General features: G+C 45.0%; 1 protein-coding gene across 3 annotated transcripts in view; it reads right to left on the bottom strand.

Annotated features, from left to right (window-relative positions):
- LOC106560618 (ras-related protein Rab-6B) overlaps positions 1–26,433 on the bottom strand; it is a 198,898-nt gene that overhangs the window by 69,872 nt on the left and 102,593 nt on the right. For all 3 annotated transcript variants that reach the window (XM_045687973.1, XM_045687974.1, XM_014123667.2), the window contains exons 3-4: positions 12,143–12,196; positions 5,296–5,401 (exon numbers count right to left, since the gene is read on the bottom strand). In XM_045687973.1, coding sequence (XP_045543929.1) covers positions 5,296–5,401; positions 12,143–12,196 — 160 coding nt within the window. The remainder of the gene's footprint in view (positions 1–5,295; positions 5,402–12,142; positions 12,197–26,433) is intronic.

Genomic DNA, 26,433 nt, shown 5'->3' with positions numbered 1-26,433 from the left:
ATGTTAGGGAGCCATGTTAGGGAGCCATGAAGGGAACCATGTTAGGCAGCCATGAAGGGAGCCACGAAGGGAACCATGAAGGGAGCCATGAAGGGAGCCATGTTAGGGAGCCATGTTAGGGAACCATGTTAGGGAGCCATGAAGGGAGCCATGTTAGGGAGCCATGTTAGGGAGCCATGTTAGGGAGCCATGTTAGGGAACCATGTTAGGGAGCCATGTTAGGGAACCATGTTAGGGAGCCATTATACCTAAACTATTAGCTTTACTGTTCATCTCCTGAGGGTCTTTAACATGACCAGATGTATGTATGTATGTGTGTGTGTGTGTGTGTGTGTGTGTGTGTGTGTGTGTGTGTGTGTGTGTGTGTGTGTGTGTGTGTGTGTGTGTGTGTGTGTGTGTGTGTGTGTGTGTGTGTGTGTGTGTATGTGTTTGTGTGTGCGTGTGTGCGTGTGTGTGTGTTTGTGTGTTTGTGTGTGGTCTTAAATATGACCGGCTCCACTCCATCACAAACATATTAAACCACTGCCTCTGATGAACTCCCATCTACAGGGACTGACTTACATGGTTATAGACTGATTATAGACTTTAACATGGTTATAGACTGATTATAGACTAACATGGTTATAGACCAGGGGTGTCAAACGTCCGGCCCGCGGGCCGGATCAGGCCCGCAAAGGGGTTTAATCCGGCCCGCGAGATGATTTTGTAAAGTATAAAAATTTGCTGCAATTTTTCAATAAAAGACACTGCTGTTCCAATTGCGTCCACTGGATGGCGCAATAGCAATTGTGTTAAGCAAGCAAACTGTTTATACCGGAGCAGAGCAATTAGGTCAAGCAAGTGCAGCCAGTCCGGATGAGCTACTTTGTTTTGCCCGCGATATTTATTACGGCTTCTACTTTTAACATTATGTGCTTTGGCACCCTCATTGCCCCAATACGTCTCTGTCAAAAAAGAGAAAAGTGGACGCAGAGTGCAGAGTGTTCCAAGAAAAATGGTCATCCTTCTATTTATTCACGGAATTGAATGGGAAAGCTGTATGTTTGGTGTGTTCACAGCATGTTGCAGTGCTGAAAGAGTATAACCTTCGTCGCCACTATGTGAGTCTTCATGCCGACAAATATGACAACTTTCAAGGACAGCGGAGAAGAGAGAAGGTGAATGAACTGTTGGCGGGTCTGAAGAAACAGCAGTCTGTGTTTACTCACAGCCGAGACATCAGTGACGCTGCAGTGAAAGCTAGCTACCTCATTGCTAATGAAATCGCAGTGGCTTCAAAACCATTTAGTGAGGGTGAATTTGTAAAAGCATGATGAAGGCAGTGGAGATGGTGTGCCCTGAAAAGCACCAGGCTTTTGCAAATATCAGCCTGACAAGAAACACAGTTGCAGACAGGATTTCCGATCTTTCAGTGGATTTGGACAGCCAGTTGAAGCAAAATGTAAAGTCATTTATTGGGTTTTCAGTTGCAATTGATGAAAGCACGGACATTACAGATGTTGCACAACTGGCCATTTTCATCCGCGGAGTTGATGACACATTGACCGTCACCGAGGAGTTCGTGGAGTTGGTACCGTTGACAGATACAACGACAGCAGCTGATATTTTCACCGCACTCGTCGGCGCGCTGGACAGGGTCGGAGTGGACTGGTCCCGTGCTGTCAGCCTGGCTACAGATGGTGCGCCCTCAATGGTCGGGAAAAAATCAGGCGTTGTGACAAAGTTCAGAGAGAAAGTGCAATCTGCAAATGGAGGACGTGATTTTTGGACTTTTCACTGTATTTTGCACCAGGAGGCTTTGTGTTGCAAGTCATTAAAGATGGATAACGTCATGAAGGTGGTCATCCAAACTGTTAATTTCATCCGATCCAGAAGCCTGAATCACCATCAGTTTGACAGCCTTCTCAGAGAGAAAGATCACATCTATGGCCTGCCATACCACACTGAGGTAAGATGGTTAAGCCGAGGTGCTGTGCTTAGGCGTTTCTTTGATTTACGAGAAGAAATTGAACAGTTCATGGAAGAAAAGGGCAAACCAGTGTTAGAATTTCATTCCGCAGAATGGATGCAGGAACTTGCATTTATGGTGGATGTTACAGAGCACCTGAATAACTTGAACAAACAGCTGCAAGGGCGCAACAAAGTCGTCACGCAGTATTATGATAGCATACGTTCTTTCAAGTTGAAGCTGTCATTGTGGGAGACGCAGCTCACTTCCCCTGTCTGAAAAATGTGTGCGCGACCCAACATGTGGCAGACATGAAGCGGTTCAAAGATAAAATAACGGGACTGTTACGGGAGTTTGAGCAACGCTTTCAGATTTTTGGTGAACTGGAGAAAGACTTCAACGTTTTTTGCTCGCCATTCACCGTGAATCCCTCTGATCTGCCCGTCAGCATCCAACTTGAAATAATAGACTTGCAGTGTGACTTGGATATGAAGGGAAAATTTGCCGCAGCTGGCTTGGACACATTTTATCAGAATCTCTTGCCAGGTTACACCAACTTGACAGCCCTCGCTGCAAAACTGTTGTGCATGTTTGGAACCACATATCTTTGTGAGCAAGTTTTCTCTGTAATGAGCATAAATAAAACAAAGCTGCGCTCAAGGCTCACGCACAAGCACTTGAATCACATCCTGAAGTTGGCTGCCACTCAGGATGTGACGCCTGATATTGATGCGCTGGTGAAAGCTAAAAGATGCCAGGTATCAGGAGTCAAATAAACTATGCAACCCCACTTAAAGTGCTGCATGAGACACCCTGATATAGTTCTGTGATCTGTGATATACTTCTGTGAATCACTGAGGCATTGTGTGTTTGTGTGTTCTTTTTCTTTAGAATTTTCAAATAAACTTGAGGTGTTTTATGATTAATAGTGATGTTGTGCTTGTACTATTGTGGACACACTATCCTCAGGCTCCAGCTTTATGTTTTATGTTGATCGTATTAAAACAAAGAAAACAATCTGAAGTTGTTGTTTTTAAGTTATATATACCATGATTTTACCGGTCCGGCCCACTTGGGAATAGATTTTCCTCCATGTGGCCCCTGAGCTAAAATGAGTTTGACACCCCTGTTATAGACTGATTATAGACTTTAACATGATTATAGAATGACTTACATGGTTATAGACTGATTATAAACTTTAACATGGTTATAGACTGATTTACATGGTTATAGACTTATTTACATGGTTATAGACTGACTTGCATGGTTATAGACTGACTTACATGGTTATAGACTGACTTGCAAGGTTATAGACTGATTTACATGGTTATAGATTTATTTACATGGTTATAGAATGACTTACATGGTTATAGACTGATTATAGACTTTACATGGTTACAGACTGATGTGCATGGTTAACGACTGATTTACATGGTCATAGACTGACTTACATGGTCATAGACGGACGTATATGTTATAGACTGAATATAGACTGATTTACATGGTTATAGACTGATTTACATGGTTATAGACTGACTTACATGGTTATAGACGGAATATAGACTGATTTACATGGTTATAGACTGACTTACATGGTTATAGACTGAATATAGACTGACTTACATGGTCATAAACTGATTTACATGGTCATAGACTGACTTATATGTTCTAGACTGATTTACATGGTCATAGACTGACATATGTTATAGACTGATTATAGACTGATTTACATGGTTATAGACTGACTTATATGTTATAGACTGATTTACATGGTTCTAGACTGATTTACATGGTCATAGACTGATTTACATGGTCATAGGAGGGGTGCGTCACTTGAGTGGGTTGAGTCACTGACGTGGTCTTCCTGTCTGGGTTGGCGCCCCCCCCTTGGGTTGTGCCATGGCGGAGATCGTTGTGGGCTATACTCGGCCTTGTCTTAGGACGGTAAGTTGGTGGTTGGAGACATCCCTCTAGTGGTGTGGGGGCTGTGCTTTGGCAAAGTGGGTGGGGTTATATCCTGCCTGTTTGGCCCTGTCCGGGGGTATCATCGGATGGGGCCACATTGTCTTCTGATCCCTCCTGTCTCAGCCTCCAGTATTTATGCTGCAGTAGTTTATGTGTCGGGGGGCTAGGGTCAGTCTGTTACATCTGGAGTATTTCTCTTGTCTTATCCGGTGTCCTGTGTGAATTTAAATATGCTCTCTCTAATTCTCTCTTTCTCTCTTTCTGTCTTTCTCTCGGAGGACCTGAGCCCTAGGACCATGCCTCAGGACTACCTGGTATGATGACTCCTTGCTGTCCCCAGTCCACCTGGCCGTGCTGCTGCTCCAGTTTCAACTGTTCTGCCTGCGGCTATGGAACCCTGACATGTTCACCGGACGTGCTTGTTGCACCCTCGACAACTACTATGATTATTATTATTTGACCATGCTGGTCATTTATGAACATTTTAACATTTTAACATTTTGACCATGTTCTGTTATAATATCCACCCTGCACAGCCAGAAGAGGACTGGCCACCCCTCATAGCCTGGTTCCTCTCTAGGTTTCTTCCTAGGTTTTTGGCCTTTCTAGGGAGTTTTTCCTAGGGAGTTTTTCCTAGCCACCGTGCTTCTTTCACATGCATTGCTTGCTGTTTGGGGTTTTAGGCTGGGTTTCTGTACAGCACTTTGAGAATATCAGCTGATGTACGAAGGGCTATATAAAAATAAATTTGATTTGATTTGATAGACTGATTTACATGGTTCTAGACTGATTTACATGTTATAGACTGATTATAGACTGATTTACATGGGTCTAGACTGATTTACATGGTCATAGACTGGTTATAGACTGATTTACATGGTCATAGACTGATTTACATGGTTCTAGACTGATTTACATGGTTCTAGACTGGTTTACATGGTCATAGACTGATTTACATGGTGCTAGACTGATTTACATGGTCATAGACTTATTTACATGGTCATAGACTGATTTACATGGTGCTAGACTGATTTACATGGTCATAGACTTATTTACATGGTCATAGACTGATTTACATGGTGCTAGACTGATTTACATGGTCATAGACTGATTTACATGGTCATAGACAGATTTACATGGTCCTAGACTGATTTACATGGTCCTAGACTGAATTACATGGTCCTAGACTGATTTACATGGTCATAGACTGATTTACATGGTTCTAGTGCTGCTGCTTACATAAAGGAACACTATGGAGGAATATCATGTATGGCTGTATAACGGTGTGTCCACGGTGTCCTGATTCCCATCATCATGACAGCATTCAATGTGTGTGTGTGTGTGTGTGTGTGTGTGTGTGCGCGCGAGTGATCCCCACTCACTTGTAATATCATAAACCACCACGGCCACAGTAGAGTCTCGTATGTAGGAGGGTATGAGGCTCCTGAAGCGCTCCTGTCCTGCCGTGTCCCACAGCTGCAACCTCACCTGGGGATCAGAGAGACACACCTGGGGATCAGAGAGGCACACCTGGGGATCAGAGAGGCACACCTGGGGATCAGTGAGGCACACCTGGGGATCAGAGAGGCACACCTGGGGATCAGAGAGGCACACCTGGGGATCAGAGAGACACCTGGGGATCAGAGAGACACACCTGGGGATCAGAGAGACACACCTGGGGATCAGAGAGACACACCTGGGGATCAGAGAGACACCCCTGGGGATCAGAGAGACACACCTGGGGATCAGAGAGACACACCTGGGGATCAGAGAGACACACCTGGGGATCAGAGAGACACCCCTGGGGATCAGAGAGACACACCTGGGGATCAGAGAGACACACCTGGGGATCAGAGAGACACACATGGGGATCAGAGAGACACACCGCTGGGGATCAGAGAGACACACCGCTGGGGATCAGAGAGACACACCGCTGGGGATCAGAGAGACACACCGCTGGGGATCAGAGAGACACACCTGGGGATCAGAAAGACACACCTGGGGATCAGAGAGACACACCTGGGGATCAGAGAGACACCCCTGGGGATCAGAGAGACACCCCTGGGGATCAAAGAGACACACCTGGGGATCAGAGAGCCACACCTGGGGATCAGAGAGCCACACCTGGGGATCAGAGAGACACCCCTGGGGATCAGAGAGACACACCAGGGGATCAGAGAGACACACCAGGGGATCAGATAGACACACCTGGGGATCAGAGAGACACCCCTGGGGATCAGAGAGACACCCCTGGGGATCAGAGAGACACACCAGGGGATCAGAAAGACACACCAGGGGATCAGAAAGACACACCAGGGGATCAGAGAGACACACCTGGGGATCAGAGAGACACACCTGGGGATCAGAGAGACACACCTGGGGATCAGAGAGACACACCTGGGGATCAGAGAAACACACCTGGGGATCAGAGAGACACACCTGGGGATCAGAGAGACACCTGGGGATCAGAGAGACACCTGGGGATCAGAGAGACACACCCCTGGGGATCAGAAAGACACACCAGGGGATCAGAAAGACACACCAGGGGATCAGAAAGACACACCTGGGGATCAGAGAGACACACCTGTGGATCAGAGAGACACCCCTGGGGATCAGAAAGACACACCTGGGGATAAGAGAGACACCTGGGGATCAGAGACACACCTGGGGATCAGAAAGACACACCTGGGGATCAGGAAGACACCTGGGGATCAGAGAGACACACCAGGGGATCAGAGAGACACCTGGGGATCAGAGAGACACCCCTGGGGATCAGAGAGACACCCCTGGGGATCAGAGAGACACCCCTGGGGATCAGAGAGACACCCCTGGGGATCAAAGAGACACACCTGGGGATCAGAGAGACACACCTGGGGATCAGAGAGCCACACCTGGGGATCAGAGAGACACCCCTGGGGATCAGAGAGACACACCAGGGGATCAGAGAGACACACCAGGGGATCAGATAGACACACCTGGGGATCAGAGAGACACCGCTGGGGATCAGAGAGACACCCCTGGGGATCAGAGAGACACACCTGGGGATCAGAGAGACACACCTGGGGATCAGAGAGACACACCTGGGGATCAGAGAGACACACCTGGGGATCAGAGAGACACACCTGGGGATCAGAGAGACACACCTGGGGATCAGAGAGACACACCAGGGGATCAGAAAGACACACCAGGGGATCAGAGAGACACACCTGGGGATCAGAGAGACACACCTGGGGATCAGAGAGACACACCTGGGGATCAGAGAGACACACCTGGGGATCAGAGAGACACACCTGGGGATCAGAGAGACACCTGGGGATCAGAGAGACACACCCCTGGGGATCAGAAAGACACACCAGGGGATCAGAAAGACACACCAGGGGATCAGAAAGACACACCTGGGGATCAGAGAGACACACCTGGGGATCAGAGAGACACCCCTGGGGATCAGAGAGACACCCCTGGGGATCAGAAAGACACACCTGGGGATCAGAGACACACCTGGGGATCAGAGACACACCTGGGGATCAGAAAGACACACCTGGGGATCAGGAAGACACCTGGGGATCAGAGAGACACACCAGGGGATCAGAGAGACACACCTGGGGATCAGAGAGACACCTGGGGATCAGAGAGACACCTGGGGATCAGAGAGACACACCAGGGGATCAGAGAGACACACCTGGGGATCAGAGAGACACACCTGGGGATCAGAGAGACACCCCTGGGGATCAGAGAGACACACCTGGGGATCAGAGAGACACACCTGGGGATCAGAGAGACACACCTGGGGATCAGAGAGACACACCTGGGGATCAGAGAGACACACCTGGGGATCAGAGAGACACACCTGGGGATCAGAGACACACCTGGGGATCAGAGAGACACCTGGGGATCAGAGAGACACACCTGGGGATCAGAGAGACACACCTGGGGATCAGAGACACACCTGAGGATCAGAGAGACACACCTGGGGATCAGAGAGACACACCTGGGGATCAGAGACACACCTGGGGATCAGAGAGACACCTCGGGATCAGAGAGACACACCTGGGGATCAGAGAGACACACCTGGGGATCAGAGACACACCTGGGGATCAGAGAGACACACCTGGGGATCAGAGAGACACACCTGGGGATCAGAGAGACACAGCTGAGCACTGTCAGATTACTCACCATGTCCACACTGGCGTATTGTACATCACTGGAACGCATATAGTGTACACACTCACACACACACAGGCAACCAATGTAGACACTCTCACACACACACACACACACACAGTAGTACCAACAAAAAGTATATTAACATAAACTCAAGCCCCTTTATCCCCATTGACACCTTCTCAATGTCAGGGTATGTAAAATACGTGCCAAGATTCAGCACAGACAGACGTACACACGTTACATTGAATAAATTTACATTTCTTATGCCGTGAACATCACATCAATGTCAGGCCTACTTCAATTGATGTGTGTGCGTGTGCGTGTGTGCGTGTGTGCGTGTGTGTGTGTGTGTGTGTGTGTGAGGACCAATCACTGTATAAATTAAGGGTTTAAGATCCACAAACCGTGGTTCTCCATCCTAAATGGCATCCTATTCCCTATCTAGTGCACTACTGAGCCATTTGGGGAATAGGATGCCATTTGGGACACCTAAACTCAGCAAAAAAAAAATAAAGTCCCTTTTTTCAGGACCCTGTCTTTCAAAGATAATTGATAAAAATCCAATTAACTTCACAGATCTGCATTGTAAAGGGTTTAAACACTGTTTCCCATGCTTGTTCAATGAACCATAAACAATTAATGAACATGCACCTGTGGAACGGTCGTTAATTAAGACACTAACAGCTTACAGACGGTAGGCAATTAAGGTCACAGTTATGAAAACTTAGGACACTAAAGAGGCCTTTCTATTGAAAAACACCAAAAGAAAGATGCCCAGGGTCCCTGCTGATCTGTGTGAACGTGCCTTAGGCATGCTGCAAGGAGGCATGAGGACTACAGATGTGGCCAGGGCAATACATTTAAATGTCTGTACTGTGAGACGCTAAGACAGAGCTACAGGGAGACAGGACGGACAGCTGATCGTCCTCGCAGTGGCAGACCACGTGTAACAACACCTGCACAGGATCGGTACATCCGAACATCACACCTGCACACAACAACTGCCCGAGTTACACCAGGAACGCACAATCCCTCCATCAGTGCTCAGACTGTCTGCAATAGGCTGAGAGAGGCTGGACTGAGGGCTTGTAGGCCTGTTGTAAGGCAGGTCCTCCCCAGACATCACTGGCAACAACGTCGCCTATGGGCACAAACCCACCGTCGCTGGACTAGACAGGACTGGCAAAAAGTGCTCTTCTCTGACTAGTCGCGGTTTTGTCTCACCAGGGGTGATGGTCGGATTCGCGTTTATCGTTGAAGGAATGAGCGTTACACCGAGGCCTGTATTCTGGAGCGGGATCGCTTTGGAGGTGGAGGGTCTGTCATGGTCTGGGGCGGTGTGTCACAGCATCATCGGACTGAGCTTGTTGTCATTGCAGGCAATCTCAACGCTGTGCGTTACAGGGAAGACATCCTCCTCCCTCATGTGGTACCCTTCCTGCAGGCTCATCCTGACATGACCCTCCAGCATGACAATGGCACCAGCCATACTGCTCGTTCTGTGCGTGATTTCCTGCAAGACAGGAATGTCAGTATTCTGCCATGGCCAGCGAAGAGCCCGGATCTCAATCCCATTGAGCACGTCTGGGACCTGTTGGATCGGAGGGTGAGGGCTAGGGCCATTCCCCCCAGAAATGTCCGGGAACTTGCAGGTGCCTTGGTGGAAGAGTGGGGTAACATCTCACAGCAAGAACTGGCAAATCTGGTGCAGTTCATGAGGAAGAGATGCACTGCAGTACTTAACGTAGCTGGTGGACACACCAGATACTGACTGTTACTTTTGAGTTTGACCCCCCCCTTTGTTGAGGGACACATTATTCAATTTCTGTCAGTCACATGTCTGTGGAACTTGTTCAGTTTATGACTAAGTTGTTGAATGTTGTTATGTTCGTACAAATAATTACACATGTTAAGTCTGCTGAAAATAAATGCAGTTGACAGTGAGAGAACATTTCTTTTTTTGCTGAGTTTACATATCAAACACATTTGTATATCTAACACAGCTGTATATCTAACACAGCTGTATATCTAACACACCTGTATATCTAACACACCTGTATATCTAACACACATGTATATCTAACACAGCTGTATATCTAACACAGCTGTATATCTAACACAGCTGTATATCTAACACAGCTGTATATCTAACACACATGTATATCTAACACAGCTGTATATTTAACACAGCTGTATATCTAACACACCTGTATATCTAACACACCTGTATATCTAACACACCTGTATATCTAACACAGCTGTATATCTAACACAGCTGTATATCTAACACACCTGTATATCTAACACAGCTGTATATCTAACACACCTGTATATCTAACACAGCTGTATATCTAACACAGCTGTATATCTAACACATTTGTATATCTAACACACATGTATATCTAACACAGCTGTATATTTAACACAGCTGTATATCTAACACACATGTATATCTAACACAGCTGTATATCTAACACAGCTGTATATCTAACACACCTGTATATCTAACACACATGTATATCTAACACAGCTGTATATCTAACACACCCGTATATCTAACACACCCGTATATCTAACACACCCGTATATCTAACACACCCGTATATCTAACACACCTGTATATCTAACACACCTGTATATCTAACACACCTGTATATCTAACACAGCTGTATATCAAACACATTTGTATATCTAACACACCTGTATATCTAACACACCTGTATATTTAACACAGCTGTATATCTAACACAGCTGTATATCTAACACAGCTGTATATCTAACACACCTGTATATCTAACACACATGTATATCTAACACAGCTGTATATCTAACACACCCGTATATCTAACACACCCGTATATCTAACACACCCGTATATCTAACACACCCGTATATCTAACACACCTGTATATCTAACACACCTGTATATCAAACACATTTGTATATCTAACACAGCTGTATATCTAACACAGCTGTATATCTAACACACCTGTATAGCTAACACACCTGTATATCTAACACACCTGTACATCTAACACAGCTGTACATCTAACACACCCGTATATCTAACACACCCGTATATCTAACACACCCGTATATCTAACACACCCGTATATCTAACACACCCGTATATCTAACACACCCGTATATCTAACACACCTGTATATCTAACACACCTGTATATCAAACACATTTGTATATCTAACACACCTGTATATCTAACACAGCTGTATATCTAACACACCTGTATAGCTAACACACCTGTATATCTAACACACCTGTATATCTAACACACCTGTACATCTAACACAGCTGTACATCTAACACACCTGTATATCTAACACACCTGTATATCTAACACACCTGTATATCTAACACACCTGTATATCAAACACACTTGTATATCTAACACAGCTGTATATCTAACACACCTGAACATCTAACACACCTGTATATCTAACACACCTGTATATCTAACACACCTGTATATCTAACACAGCTGTATATCTAACACAGCTGTATATCTAACACAGCTGTATATCTAACACACCTGTATATCTAACACAACTGTATATCTAACACACCTGAATATCTAACACAGCTGTATATCTAACACACCTGTACATCTAACACACCTGTATATCAAACACATTTGTATATCTAACACAGCTGTATATCTAACACAGCTGTATATCTAACACTGAGGTGATGTTTGACACACCTGTATATCTAACACAGCTGTATTTCTAACACAGCTGTATATCTAACACAGCTGTATATCTAACACAGCTGTATATCTAACACACCTGTATATCTAACACACCTGTATATCTAACACACCTGTATATCTAACACACCTGTATATCTAACACTGAGGTGATGTTTGACACACTTGTATATCTAACACACCTGTATACCTAACACAGCTGTATATCTAACACTGAGGTGACGATATTTCACAGGGACAAGATGTGGACCTGGTGTTGGCAGTAAAGAGCCGAGGATTATGAGCAAATTAACTTTTTGTATTTACATTCTTTTTTTGTTGTTGATTGAGCTACTTACCGTTCGGTCTTCCAAGTACATCGTTTTTGAAAGGAAGTCTATTCCGATTGTGGCCTGAAATTAGAAAGAAATTGTGTTAATTGTTTTGAGGACTGTGGAGTGTTAATTGTTTTGAGGACTGTGGAGTGTTAATGGCCTTGAGGACTGTGGAGTGTTAATGGCCTTGAGAACTGTTGAGTGTTAATGGCCTTGAGGACTGTGGAGTGTTAATGGTACAGTAGATATCTGACTGAACCCAGTACTGTACAGTAGATATCTGACTGAATCCAGTACAGTACAGTAGGTATCTGACTGAACCCAGTACAGAACAGTAGATATCTGACTGAACCCAGTACAGTAGATATCTGACTGAACCCAGTACAGTAGATATCTGACTGAACCCAGTACAGTAGGTATCTGACTGAACCCAGTACAGTAGATATCTGACTGAACCCAGTACAGTAGATATCTGACTGAACCCAGTACAGTAGATACCTGACTGAACCCAGTACAGTAGATATCTGACTGAACCCAGTACAGTAGGTTTCTGACTGAACCCAGTACAGTAGATATCTGACTGAACCCAGTACAGTAGATATCTGACTGAACCCAGTACAGTAGATATCTGACTGAACTCAGTACAGTAGATATCTGACTGAACCCAGTACAGTGGATATCTGATGGGATCATCAAAAATCCTTCTTTAACCTGTCTCCTCCCCTTCATCTACACTGATTGAAGTGGATTTAGGTGACATCAATAAGGGATCATAGATTTCACCTGGATTCTCCTGGTCAGTCTATGTCATGGAAAGAGCAGGTGTTCATAATGTTTTGTAAACTCAGTGTAAATGGCTCTGTATGCCAGCAAACACTGAAAGCGATGAATAATACACTGGCAGTGTAATGTATTGTACATGGGAATGGGATCATCCAGAATAATAATTAACAGTAATCCACTAGTCTTATATTGTTCCCTAATAACTAAACCTGCAGTGTGGAGCCTCGAAGACAGGGGGGGGGGACTGTACTATTAGAGCCTGCAGTATTAGAGCCTGCGGTATTGGAGCCTGCAGTATTGGAGCCTGCAGTATTAGAGCCTGCAGTATTAGAGCCTGTACTATTGGGGCCTGTACTATTAGAGCCTGCAGTATAAGAGCCTGCAATATTGGGGCCTGCAGTATTGGAGCCTGCAGTATTAGAGCCTGCAGTATTAGAGCCTGCAGTATTAGAGCCTGTACTATTGGGGCCTGTACTATTAGAGCCTGCAGTATTAGAGCCTGCAGTATTGGGGCCTGTACTATTAGAGCCTGCAGTATAAGAGCCTGCAGTATTGGGGCCTGCAGTATTGGAGCCTGCAGTATTAGAGCCTGCAGTATTAGAGCCTGCAGTATTAGAGCCTGTACTATTGGGGCCTGTAATATTAGAGCCTGCAGTATAAGAGCCTGCAGTATTGGGGCCTGCAGTATTGGAGCCTGAGTATTGGAGCCTGCAGTATTAGAGCCTGCAGTATTAGAGCATGCAGTATTAGAGCCTGCAGCATTGGAGCCTGCAGTATTGGAGCCTGCAGTATTAGAGCCTGCAGTATTAGAGCCTGCAGTATTGGAGCCTGCAGTATTGGAGCCTGCAGTATTGGTAGCCTGCAGTATTCTGGGCCTGTAGTATTGGAGCCTGCAGTATTGGAGCCTACAGTATTAGAAGCCTGCTGTATTGGTAGCCTGCAGTATTGGTAGCCTGCAGTATTGGAGCCTGCAGTATTGGAGCCTGCAGTATTGGAGCCTGCAGTATTGGAGCCTGCAGTATTGGAGCCTGCAGTATTAGAGCCTGCGGTATTAGAGCCTGCGGTATTAGAGCCTGCGGTATTAGAGCCTGCAGTATTGGGGCCGCCAGTATTGGGGCCGCCAGTATTGGCGCCTGCAGTATTACAGCTTGTGGTATTAGAGCCTGCAGTATTAGAGCCTGTAGTATTGGAGCCTTCAGTATTAGAGCCTACAGTATTAGAGCCTACAGTATTAGAGCCTGCGGTATTAGAGCCTGCAGTATTAGAGCCTGCTGTATTAGAGCCTGCTGTATTGGAGCCTACAGTATTAGAGCTTGTGGTATTAGAGCCTGCAGTATTAGTGCCTGTAGTATTAGAGCCTGCAGTATTAGAGCCTACAGTATTAGAGTCTGCGGTATTAGAGCCTGCAGTATTAGAGCCTGCAGTATTAGAGCCTGCAGTATTAGAGCCTGTAGTATTGGAGCCTGCCGTATTGGAGCCTGCAGTATTAGAGCCTGCAGTATTAGAGCCTGTGGTATTGGAGCCTGCAGTATTAGAGCCTGCAGTATTAGAGCCTGTGGTATTGGAGCTGAGGCTTGGAGCCAGTTGAGTTTGCAGTGTTGGAACCCTGCAGTATTGGGGCCTTGGAGACGGGGGAACCCTGCAGCATTGGGGCCTTGGAGACGGGGGGAGCCCTGCAGCATTGGGGCCTTGGAGACGGGGGGAGCCCTGCAGCATTGGGGCCAGTGCTGCTGCCCAGCGGGGTGCCCCCTGCCTGGTCTGCCCACTCTGACAGAACTGGTCACCAGCAGCTTGATCACGATCCCATTACCTTGGCGATGCCAGCCACTGCAGCAGGCAGTAAGACTTACTCAGGCTCCTCTGGCATTAGGAGCAGGACTTAATATATGCTCCTTCTCCTCTATTCTCCCACAGCCAGATCATCTAGACTCTCACTGTAACCTAATTGTCTCTAGTTCACATAAAAAGATAAAGAAATACCTAAAACATAGTCCAGGATGATGGTCATCTATCAAGAAAGCTCTTTAGTCAGATTGGGTTGAAAACCTGGAGGAGATGCATTACGAAGTCTATGAATTAAATAGCGTGATGAAAAAAGGATCAAACAGTTGGCATTCCTCAATATTAGATAAAGTCCTGTTGAAAGCAAAGCCACAGAGGTGTTTGTTGTTTTAATTTTGAATGGCAGAGCCAGGCATCCTCTCTGGGTTATATATAGAATACCACACACAGAGAGAAGCACTGTGCTGCGCTGCACAAACAGACCCCCATGCAGACTAAATAATTCAGAACTCTTTCATTATTAACCAATCACACATCATCGTTAAAGAAACCCCAGCTTCCGGATCCTGCATGGCCTCTCAACCAATGACTGTTAGGGGAAGAGGTAATCAACCAATGACTGCCTGGGGAAGAGGTAATCAACCAATGACTGGTGGGGGAAGAGGTAATCAACCAATGACTGCTGGGGGAAGAGGTAAGCAACCAATGACTGCTGGGGGAAGAGGGATTTAACCAATGACTGCTGGGAGAAGAGGGATTTAACCAATTACTGCCAGGAAAAGAGGAAATCAACCAATGACTGCTGGGAGAAGAGGAAATCAACCAATTACTGCCGGGAGAAGAGGGATTTATCCAATTACTGCCTGGAGAAGAGGGATTTAACCAATGACTGCTGGGAGAAGAGGGATTTAACCAATGACTGCTGGGAGAAGAGGGATTTAACCAATGACTGCCTGGAGAAGAGGGATTTAACCAATGACTGCTGGGGGAAGAGGGATTTAACCAATGACTGCTGGGGGAAGAGGGATTTAACCAATTACTGCCTGGAGAAGAGGGATTTAACCAATGACTGCTGGGGGAAGAGGGATTTATTAACCAATGACTGCTGGGAGAAGAGGGATTTAACCAATGACTGCCGGGAGAAGAGGGATTTAACCAATGACTGCTGGGAGAAGATGGATTTATCCAATTACTGCCTGGAGAAGAGGGATTTAACCAATTACTGCCAGAAAAAGAGGAAATCAACCAATGACTGCTGGGAGAAGAGGAAATCAACCAATTACTGCCGGGAGAAGAGGGATTTATCCAATTACTGCCTGGAGAAGAGGGATTTAACCAATGACTGCTGGGAGAAGAGGGATTTAACCAATGACTGCTGGGGGAAGAGGGATTTAACCAATGACTGCTGGGAGAAGAGGGATTTAACCAATGACTGCCTGGAGAAGAGGGATTTAACCAATGACTGCTGGGGGAAGAGGGATTTAACCAATGACTGCTGGGAGAAGAGGGATTTAACCAATTACTGCCTGGAGAAGAGGGATTTATTAACCAATGACTGCTGAGAGAAGAGGGATTTAACCAAGGACTGCTGGGGGAAGAGGGATTTATTAACCAATGACTGCTGGGAGAAGAGGGATTTAACCAATGACTGCCGGGAGAAGAGGGATTTAACCAATGACTGGTGGGAGAAGATGGATTTATCCAATTACTGCCTGGAGAAGAGGGATTTAACCAATGACTGCTGGGAGAAGAGGTATTTAACCAATGACTGCCTGGAGAAGAGGGATTTAACCAATGACTGCTGGGAGAAGAGGGATTTAACCAATGACTGCTGGGGGAAGAGGGATTTAACCAATGACTGCTGGGAGAATAGGGATTTAACCAATTACTGCCTGGAGAAGAGGGATTTAACCAATGACTGCTGGGGGAAGAGGGATTTAACCAATGACTGCCTGGAGAAGAGGGATTTAACCAATGACTGCTGGGAGAAGGGGGATTTAACCAATGACTGCTGGGAGAAGGGGGATTTAACCAATGACTTCTGGGAGAAGAGGGATTTAACCAATGACTGCTGGGAGAAGAGGGATTTAACCAATGACTGCCGGCAGAAGAGGGATTTAACCAATGACTGCCAGGAGAAGAGGGATTTAACCAATGACTGCCGGGAGAAGAGGGATTTAACCAATGACTGCTGGGAGAAGAGGGATTTAACCAATGACTGCTGGGAGAAGAGGGATTTAACCAATGACTGCTGGGAGAAGAGGGATTTAACCAATGACTGCTGGGAGAAGAGGGATTTAACCAATGACTGCTGGGAGAAGGGGGATTTAGCCAATGACCTCTGGGAGAAGAGGGATTTAACCAATGACTGCTGGGAGAAGAGGGATTTAACCAATGAATGCTGGGAGAAGAGGGATTTAACCAATGACTGCTGGGGGAAGAGGGATTTAACCAATGACTGCCTGGAGAAGAGGGATTTAACCAATGACTGCTGGGAGAAGAGGGGGAACAGAATGGTTCTAATATCAGGAAAGAGATTAGTTCTGAATTAGAATACCAGGCACCATTAGCCAGAAAGTGAAATGTATGTTTTTTTTCATAAGTGTTGTATGAAATAGAGAGCTGCATTCCAGTCGGCATTTATCATGCAGCGGGCAGTCAGACAGACGACTTTGGGATGGAAATATTTTTGTTTTCCCGCAGGTTAGTTGGAAATGGTCATCTTTCTGCTTTGTATGTGTTAGCCTAAGCCTACCTATTATATTAAAATGACATCTCTTTTTCTTCTGCATTATTCAGACAGAATTCGCTGCGTCAACTTCATTAGCCTCTCTCCTCTCCTAGTTTGGGGTCGTAGTTCAAGTGTGCCTAGTACGTCTGGTCTCATTGAAATACTGTAAAGTAGGGTGTCTACATGGGGCGGAGAATCACGTGACAGTTAATTTAAATATGAAATTAACTTAAATATGATTAGACTGTAATTTACGACAGTGTCTGTAAATAAATGTTTGATACTGGAAAGAAGTGGAAGGCACTCAACCAATAGCAATCAAAAAAATGGTATCATCATTGAGAAGGAAAAGGCGAGTGTTGCGCCTTGGTATTAATTACCCATTTATTTGTCTCCTAAAAGGTATGTATGCTATATCCTATATGCAAAACATAGCAAGTGTCGCTGTCATCATTCTTGCTGCTTCCAGTTCAGTAGCCATACAGTGGCTTGCAAAAGTATTCACCCCCCTTGGCATTTTTTCTATTTTGTTTTGTTGTCTTACAACCTGGAATTAAAGCTTATTTTTTTTGGGGGGGGGTGTATCATTTGATTTACACAACATGCCTACCACTTTGAAAATTCAAAATATTTGTAATTATGAAACAAGAAATAAGACAAAGTCACCCCCCAAAGTCAATACTTGTAGAGACACCTTTTGCAGCAATTACAGCTGCAAGTCTCTTGGGGTATGTCTCTACAAGCTTGGCACATCAATCCACTGGGATTTATGCTCATTCTTCAAGGCAAAACTGCTCCAGCTCCTTCAAGTTGGATGGGTTCCGCTGGTGTACAGCAATCTTTAAGTCATACCACAGATTCTCAATTGGATTGAGGTCTGGGCTTTGACTAGGCCATTCCAAGACATTTAAATGTTTCCCCTTAAACTACTCGAGTGTTGCTTGAGCAGTATGCTTAGGGTCATTGTTCAGCTGGAAGGTGAACCTCCATCCCAGTCTCAAATCTCTGGAAGACTGAAACAGATTTCCCTCAGAAATATCCCTGTATTTAGCACCATCAATCATTCCTTCAATTCTGACCAGTTTCCCAGTCCCTGCCGATGAAAAACATAGTTGTTCTCGGGTTGATGAGAGGTGTTGGGTTTGCCCCAGAAATAGCGTTTTCTTTGATGGCCAAAAAGCTCAATTTTAGTCTCATCTGACCAAAGTACCTTCTTCCATATTTTTGGGGAGTCTCCCGCATGCCTTTGGTGAACACCAAACTTGTTTGCTTATTTTTTTCTTTAAGCAATGGCTTTTTTCAGGCCACTCTTCCAAAAAGCCCAGCTCTGTGGAGTGTACGGCTTAAAGTGGTCCTATGAACAGATACTCCAATCTCCGCTGTGGAGCTCTGCAGCTCCTTCAGGGTTATTTTTGATTTCTTTGTTGCCTCTCTGATTAATGCTCTCCTTGCCTGGTCCGTGAGTTTTGGAGGGTGGCCCTCTCTTGGCAGGTTTGTTGTGGTGCCATATTCTTTCAATTTTTTAATAATGGATTTAATGGTGCTCAGTGGGATGTTCAAAGTTTCGGATATTTTTTTATAATCCAACTCTGATCTGTACTTTTCCCCAACTTTGTCCCTGACCTGTTTGGAGAGCTCCTTGGTCTTCATCATGGTGCCGATTGCTTGGCGATGCCCTTTGCTTAGTGATGTTGCAGACTATGGGGCTTTTCAGAACAGGTGTATATATACTGAGATCATGTGACAGATCATGTGACACTTAGATTGCACACAGGTGGACTTTATTTAACTAATTATGTGACTTCTGAAGGTAATTGTTTGCACCAGATCTTATTTAGGGGCTTCATAGCAAAGGGGGTGAATACATATGCACGCACCACTTTTCTTTTTTTTTCTTTTTAAAGAATTTTCTGAAACAAGTCATTTTTTTCATTTCACTTCACCAATTTAGACTATTTTGTGTATGTCCATTACATGAAATCCAAATAAAAATCCATTTAATTACAGGTTGTAATGCAACAAAATAGGAAAAACGCCAAGGGGGATGAATACTTTTGCAAGGCACTGTACCTGCAAGATCAGGTGCACGTGCTGTCTCAATTAAATAGAGCAGGCTATAGCCTATGCATGGACAAAGAAGCACTGGGCAGTTATCTTTCCTAGGAAATATGTTTAGGCAATAGTTTACTACATTGCCTAGAAATAAATATTGAACACCCATATTTCTCAGTCTGAAAATCGTCTCAATCCTAAAACGGTAGGCTATAAAAAAATATCTCAAGAGAAATACATTTTACCTCTAGAATGAAGAATAGCTAGAATCTTCTATGTCACCCACCAGGGATCTCAGCTACAGTAACTATGCTATCTAACTTTATCTTTAAGGGTATCAAAATGGGGGAGGTGGACTTAGGTGAAAACATCAATGTCAGGTCCATCCATAGTGGCATCTTTCATGCTGTATCTACAATTTATCTACCAGTGTTGGTGGAGCTATGCCAGACAACCTGAAATCAATAGGAGCATTTCTGTAATATTGCCTGTGTGTAGCCGCTGTAGAGGAGTCAGGCGCAGGACAGCAGATGTGAGTAACAAAGGTACTTTACTCAAATATTCACAAATACAACGCAATAATCGAGCCCACAATAACAGACCGTATTACATACAAACAATGACTCACAAACAAACATGGGGGAACAGAGGGTTAAATAATGAACAAGTAATTGGGGGAATGAAAACCAGGTGTGTAAGACAAGGACAAAACAAATGGAAAATGAAAAGTGGATCGGCGATGGCTAGAAGGCCGGTGACGCCGAACGCCGCCCGAACAAGGAGAGGGACCGACTTCGGCGGAAGTCGTGACAATTACTCTGACAACAACCAATGGCCTTGGCCTTGGAATGTTCCAGCCAACAACTTTTTTTTCAATCAAGCCTCATTGATTACCTTAAAAAAAAGAAAAAATGTAGCTTCAGAACAGAAGACCGGGATGACATCGGTTGATAAATAAAGGCTGGTTTATACTTGGTCTAACGACATGTCTGTAGACAATGAGAATTCGACAAGTGTCGCTGGTCAAAACAACATTACATTTATTAATCAATGTGAGCTTCTGTTTTCTTGTCACACAGATATGAAACAGTTTCAACGTCGACTCTGTCGTTGCGACGCCGTCAATAAATTCTACATTTCTCAGACAGAATGTTCTGCTTTTTTGTTTTATCACATTCACAACTGTAAGTTTGCCTTTTTTTTTGTTGCTTGCCATTACCTTGTAAATAATGATCTTGTAATCATTATTGTTATAATGGGCCACAGGGTCTTCCCTGTGGCTCAGTTGGTAGAGCAAGGTGTTTGCAACACCAGCATGGTGTGTGCAACGCCAAGGTTGTGTGTTCGATTCCCATGGGGGGCCAGTTCAAAAAAAAAATGTATGAAATGAAATGTATGTATTCACTACTGTAAGTCGCTCTGGATAAGAGCGTCTGACAAATGACTAAAATATAAAAAATGTTATAATGAAAACAAGAGTCTACTTGTCAGATATGTACTGGTCATCATTTTTGAACAGGCTAGCTAGCAAACAAGCTAGCAATGAACCAAAACATTGTTTCAAAAAGTTGCTTTTAGTTGCCTGGCTTGCTAGATTAACATATTCTAATGACATTTTTTAAACAGATTCGTTTATTTGGGTTAAAATAGAGCAGGTATGCTATTTGGACCGCCAGTCTGCCGATGTCATGCACACTGTCGTTTTGGTGTTTATAATTTTTCATAATGACAACGACAAGTATGATGTCGGACGACGATAGAATGTTCATGACGTCACTGGGACAACTGTCAACAAACACGTTGATTGACGGACTATAAACCAGCCTTAAGATGTACATTTAAAAGGCGCGTACGGTATAACACAGTATAGTCAGTACAGTCTACAGTTGGAGTCTAGTACAATACGCTTCTGAGTCCACTCCACAAGGTCTTAAAAAGTGATATATTGATGTGTGACAGACAGATTTGAATGCAACACATTCTGTTGTGTTGACTACGGTTGCATGTCAAGCAAACCCAGACACAGACAGAAGTAGTTGTCCGCCGGACAGAGAACTAGTTGTCTGTTTGATAGAAAAGGACAGGGAACACTCCGTGCCTCCAGCAGCAGACAGGATCAATGGACCTATTGGCGATCACTTCCCTGATAGCTCAATGGTGTGCGTCTCAAATGGCACCCTATATCCCTACGTAAGTGCACTTCGTTTCACCAAAGCCCTAATACAGGCCCTGGTCAAAAAGTAGTGTACAATATAGGGACTAATGTGTCATTAAGTCAACACCCAGAGACTACCCTGCTTTCTAATAGGTCTTCTGTCCCAACCCATTTCTAATGGCCCCAGTATCCAGGATGATCCTGTAGTAACTACCAATCAGACTCAGCACTTCAAGAGCCTTAACGACTTCTACTACCAGAGAGCACAGTCCAGTTTATACCTGCTGCTAACTTCCTCCGTTATAGAAGCTCTGAGTCATCACGATGACGCAAAGAGACGGGTGACATCACAGCGCGAGTACATACACGGGAGTTAGATACACGGGGGTTAGATACACGGGAGTTAGATACACGGGAGTTAGATACACGGGGGTTAGATACACGGGGGTTAGATACACGGGGGTTAGAAACACGGGAGTTAGATACACGGGGTTTAGATACACGGGGTTTAGATACACGGGGGTTAGATACACGGGAGTTAGATACACGGGGTTAGATACACGGGGGTTAGATACACGGGGTTAGATACACGGGAGTTGGATACACGGGAGTTGGATACACGGGAGTTAGATACACGGGAGTTAGATACACGGGGGTTAGATACACGGGAGTTAGATACACGGGGGTTAGATACACGGGGGTTAGATACACGGGGGTTAGATACACGGGGTTAGATTACACGGGAGTTAGATACACAGGGGTTAGATACACGGGGGTTAGATACACGCGAGTACATACACGGGAGTTAGATACACGGGGTTAGATACACGGGGGTTAGATACACGGGGGTTAGATACACGGGGGATAGATTACACGGGAGTTAGATACACGGGAGTTAGATACACGGGGGTTAGATACACGCGAGTACATACACGGGAGTTAGATACACGGGGGTTAGAAACACGGGAGTTAGATACACAGGGTTAGATACACGGGAGTTAGATACACGGGGGTTAGATACACGGGGGTTAGATACACGGGGGTTAGATACACGGGAGTTAGATACATGGGAGTTAGATACACGGGGGTTAGATACACGGGGTTAGATACACGGGAGTTAGATACACGGGAGTTAGATACACGGGAGTTAGATACACGGGGGTTAGATACACGGGGGTTAGATACACTGGGGTTAGATACACGGGGGTTAGTTACACGGGGGTTAGTTACACGGGGGTTAGATTACACGGGAGTTAGATACACGGGGGTTAGATACACGGGGGTTAGATACACGCGAGTACATACACGGGGGTTAGATACACGGGGGATAGATTACACGGGAGTTAGATACACGGGAGTTAGATACACGGGGGTTAGATACACGCGAGTACATACACGGGAGTTAGATACACGGGAGTTGGATACACGGGAGTTGGATACACGGGAGTTGGATACACGGGAGTTGGATACACGGGAGTTGGATACACGGGAGTTGGATACACGGGAGTTGGATACACGGGGGTTGGATACACGGGGGTTAGATACACGGGGGTTAGATACACGGGGTTAGATACACGGGGGTTAGATACGCGGGGTTAGATACGCGGGGGTTAGATACGCGGGGGTTAGATACGCGGGGGTTAGATACCGGGGGTTAGATACGCGGGGTTAGATACGCGGGGGTTAGATACGCGGGGGTTAGATACGCGGGGTTAGATACCCGGTGGTTAGATACGCGGGGTTAGATACGCGGGGGTTAGATACGCGGGGTTAGATACCCGGTGGTTAGATACGCGGGGTTAGATACGCGGGGTTAGATACGCGGGGTTAGATACGCGGGGTTAGATACACGGGGGTTAGATACACGGGGGTTAGATTACACGGGGGTTAGATACACGGGGGTTAGATACACGGGGGTTAGATACTCGGGGGTTAGATACACGGGGTTTCTTATGGATCCAAAACAAATGGGCTTAGGTGGTGGGCGTGGCAGGAGCTGTGGTATGGGGTGTGGTCGTCCCGTCTGCGTGGCTGAATTTGAGAATAATTTGTACAGGTCCCGTCCCCCCCGCCATTTTGGCGGTGTAGAGACATTTTGGCATTTTAAAATTTCCTGCAATTCTACACATTTTGCCATAGTTAATGCTTTGTTCTTTGTTTCTCAAACAAAATAATAACAAAATCTATACTGGTAAATGAATTGTTTTGGGAATTTGCAATTCTCCACGACTGCATAGCTTTTATTTTGGTGATTGTTAGTTCTCAAAGATGATAATAAATAGGGCCATTATCTTTTCTACATCCTGTCTCTCTCGTTTTTGTAATGAACACGATGGGGAGACAGAGAGCTGGTTTCAAGCGCAGGGCGCAGCATGTGTTTATTGTAAAGGACCACAGGAGGAGGCAGGTAGCTGGGTCCAGGGGCAGGCAGAAGGTCATACACAGGGGATCCAGCAAGGCAACAGTACAGGCAGGGAAAAGGCTAGTAACGTCGTCCGGGAGATCAGGCAATAGGTTGATAACAGGAAATCCAATAGGCTAAAGTACAGGCAGGAAATAGGCAAAAGGCGTCGTTAGTGAGGCAGGCAAAAACTATCATACACAGGAGGATTAAACTACGGGAAAAACAGAGCTCCGAATAGAAGTGTGTCAAAAAACAAACAATACCTCACAATGATGGGGTGCAAAGAACTGAACTCAATAATGTGTTTTATTGACATAAAGGTGCGTGAACAGGTGACCAGAATTCAGGTGACTGGGATCTGGACAGTGAGCTGCGTTCAGGGGATCTACGTGTTTGAGTGTGAGAGCTGGAAGCAGACGTTACAGTTTTAGTCCTTTTAGTTAACACTATCCAAACAATTAATACACAATATATATATATATATATATTTTTTTTTAACACTGTTTGGACAAAAAAACGCTCAAGGACTTCAACGGCAGAAAAATCCCTGCATACACAGGGATTCTGAATGATACAGCTCTTCATCATGTCTCCCCACGGCCGACTCCCAAACATACACTCAGTTCAAGAAAAAGGGTATTACGTATTCAGAGCCATGATTTCAGATTGCTCAAGTGAACAGCAAACCTGGTTTAAAAAAAAACAAACAGATAAAGCAACACCTCACGAGCACAACATCTCTCCCCTATTCGACCTAGATGTTTTGTGTGTATGTATTGATATGTAGGCTACAGTATGTGTGACGTTTTAAATGTATGTAGTTCTGTCCTTGAGCTGTTCTTGTCTATTTATGTTCTGTATTATGTCATGTTTCATGTGGACAGCAGGAAGAGTAGCTGCTGCTTATATATATATATATATATATATATATATATATATATATATATATATATACACACACACACACACACACACACACACACACACACACACACACACACACACACACACACACACACACACACACACACACACACACACACACACACACACACAGCAGACACTTTCAGACCTCCAAAGGTCCAGAGCGTCTGTCTTGTCACAGGCCAGTGCCCAGCTCTGCATGTCTGAGTGACAGCTCAGTCAGCTGAGAGAGCAGCTCCAAGCCTCTGGAGGATCTCTGAGCCTTTTAGTGTGTTCTGCCAGGCAGAGAGACTTCCCGCCTGGATCTCTGAGCCTTTTAGTGTGTTCTGCCAGGCAGAGAGACTACCTGCCTGGATCTCTGAGCCTTTTAGTGTGTTCTGCCAGGCAGAGAGACTACCCGCCTGGATCTCTGAGCCTTTTAGTGTGTTCTGCCAGGCAGAGAGACTACCTGCCAGGTGCTGACGCCTGCCCCTGTCTCTCTCTCTATCTCTACCTGGTGCCTGCCTCTGTCTGTCTCTCTATCTCTACCTGGTGCCTGCCTCTGTCTGTCTCTCTATCTCTACCTGGTGCCTGCCTCTGTCTGTCTCTCTATCTCTACCTGGTGCCTGCCTCTGTCTGTCTCTCTATATCTACCTGGTGCCTGCCTCTGTCTGTCTCTCTATCTCTACCTGGTGCCTGCCTCTGTCTGTCTCTCTATCTCTACCTGGTGCCTGCCTCTGTCTGTCTCTCTCAATTCAATTTAAGGGGCTTTATTGGCATGGGAAACATATGTTTACATTGCCAAAGCAAGTTAAAAAGATACTAAACAAAAGTGAAATAAACAATAAAAAAGTAAACATTACCCTTACAAAAGTTCCAAAAGAATAAAGACATTTCAAATGTCATGTTATGCCTATATACAGTGTTGTAATATGTGCAAATGGTTAAAGTACAAAAGGGAAAATAAATAAACATAAATATGGGTTGTATTCACAATGGTGTTTGTTCTTCACTGGTTGCCCTTTTCTTGTGGCAACAGGTCACAAATATTGCTGCTGTGATGGCACACTGTGGTATTTCACCCAATAGATACGGGAGTTTATCAAAATTTGATTTATTTTCAAATTATTTGTGGGTCTGTGTAATTTGAGGGAAATATGTGTCTCTCGGTTAGGGAGTGCAGCTCAGTTTCCACCTCATTTTGTGGGCAGTGTGCACATTGCCTGTCTTCTCTTGAGAGCCAGGTCTGCCTTCGGCGGCCTTTCTCAATAGCAAGGCCTTTCTCAATAGCAAGGCTATTTAAGGCTATTTAGGATATTTTAGACTGAGTCTGTACACAGTCTAAGATTTCCTTAATTTTGGGTCAAATCAAATTTAAATGTATCACATGCGCCATATACAACAGGTGTAGACCTTACAGTGAAATACTTACTTACAAGCCCTTAACCAACAACGCTCTAAAATAAGTGTGAAGTAAAAAATTGAAAATAAAAGTAACAAATAAT

Source organism: Salmo salar, chromosome ssa10 (genome assembly GCF_905237065.1).
Source record: "Salmo salar chromosome ssa10, Ssal_v3.1, whole genome shotgun sequence".
NCBI classification, from domain to species: Eukaryota; Metazoa; Chordata; class Actinopteri; order Salmoniformes; family Salmonidae; genus Salmo; species Salmo salar.
The sequence above is the reverse complement of the archived record's forward strand: the minus strand, read 5'-3'. Positions and strand labels throughout refer to the sequence as shown.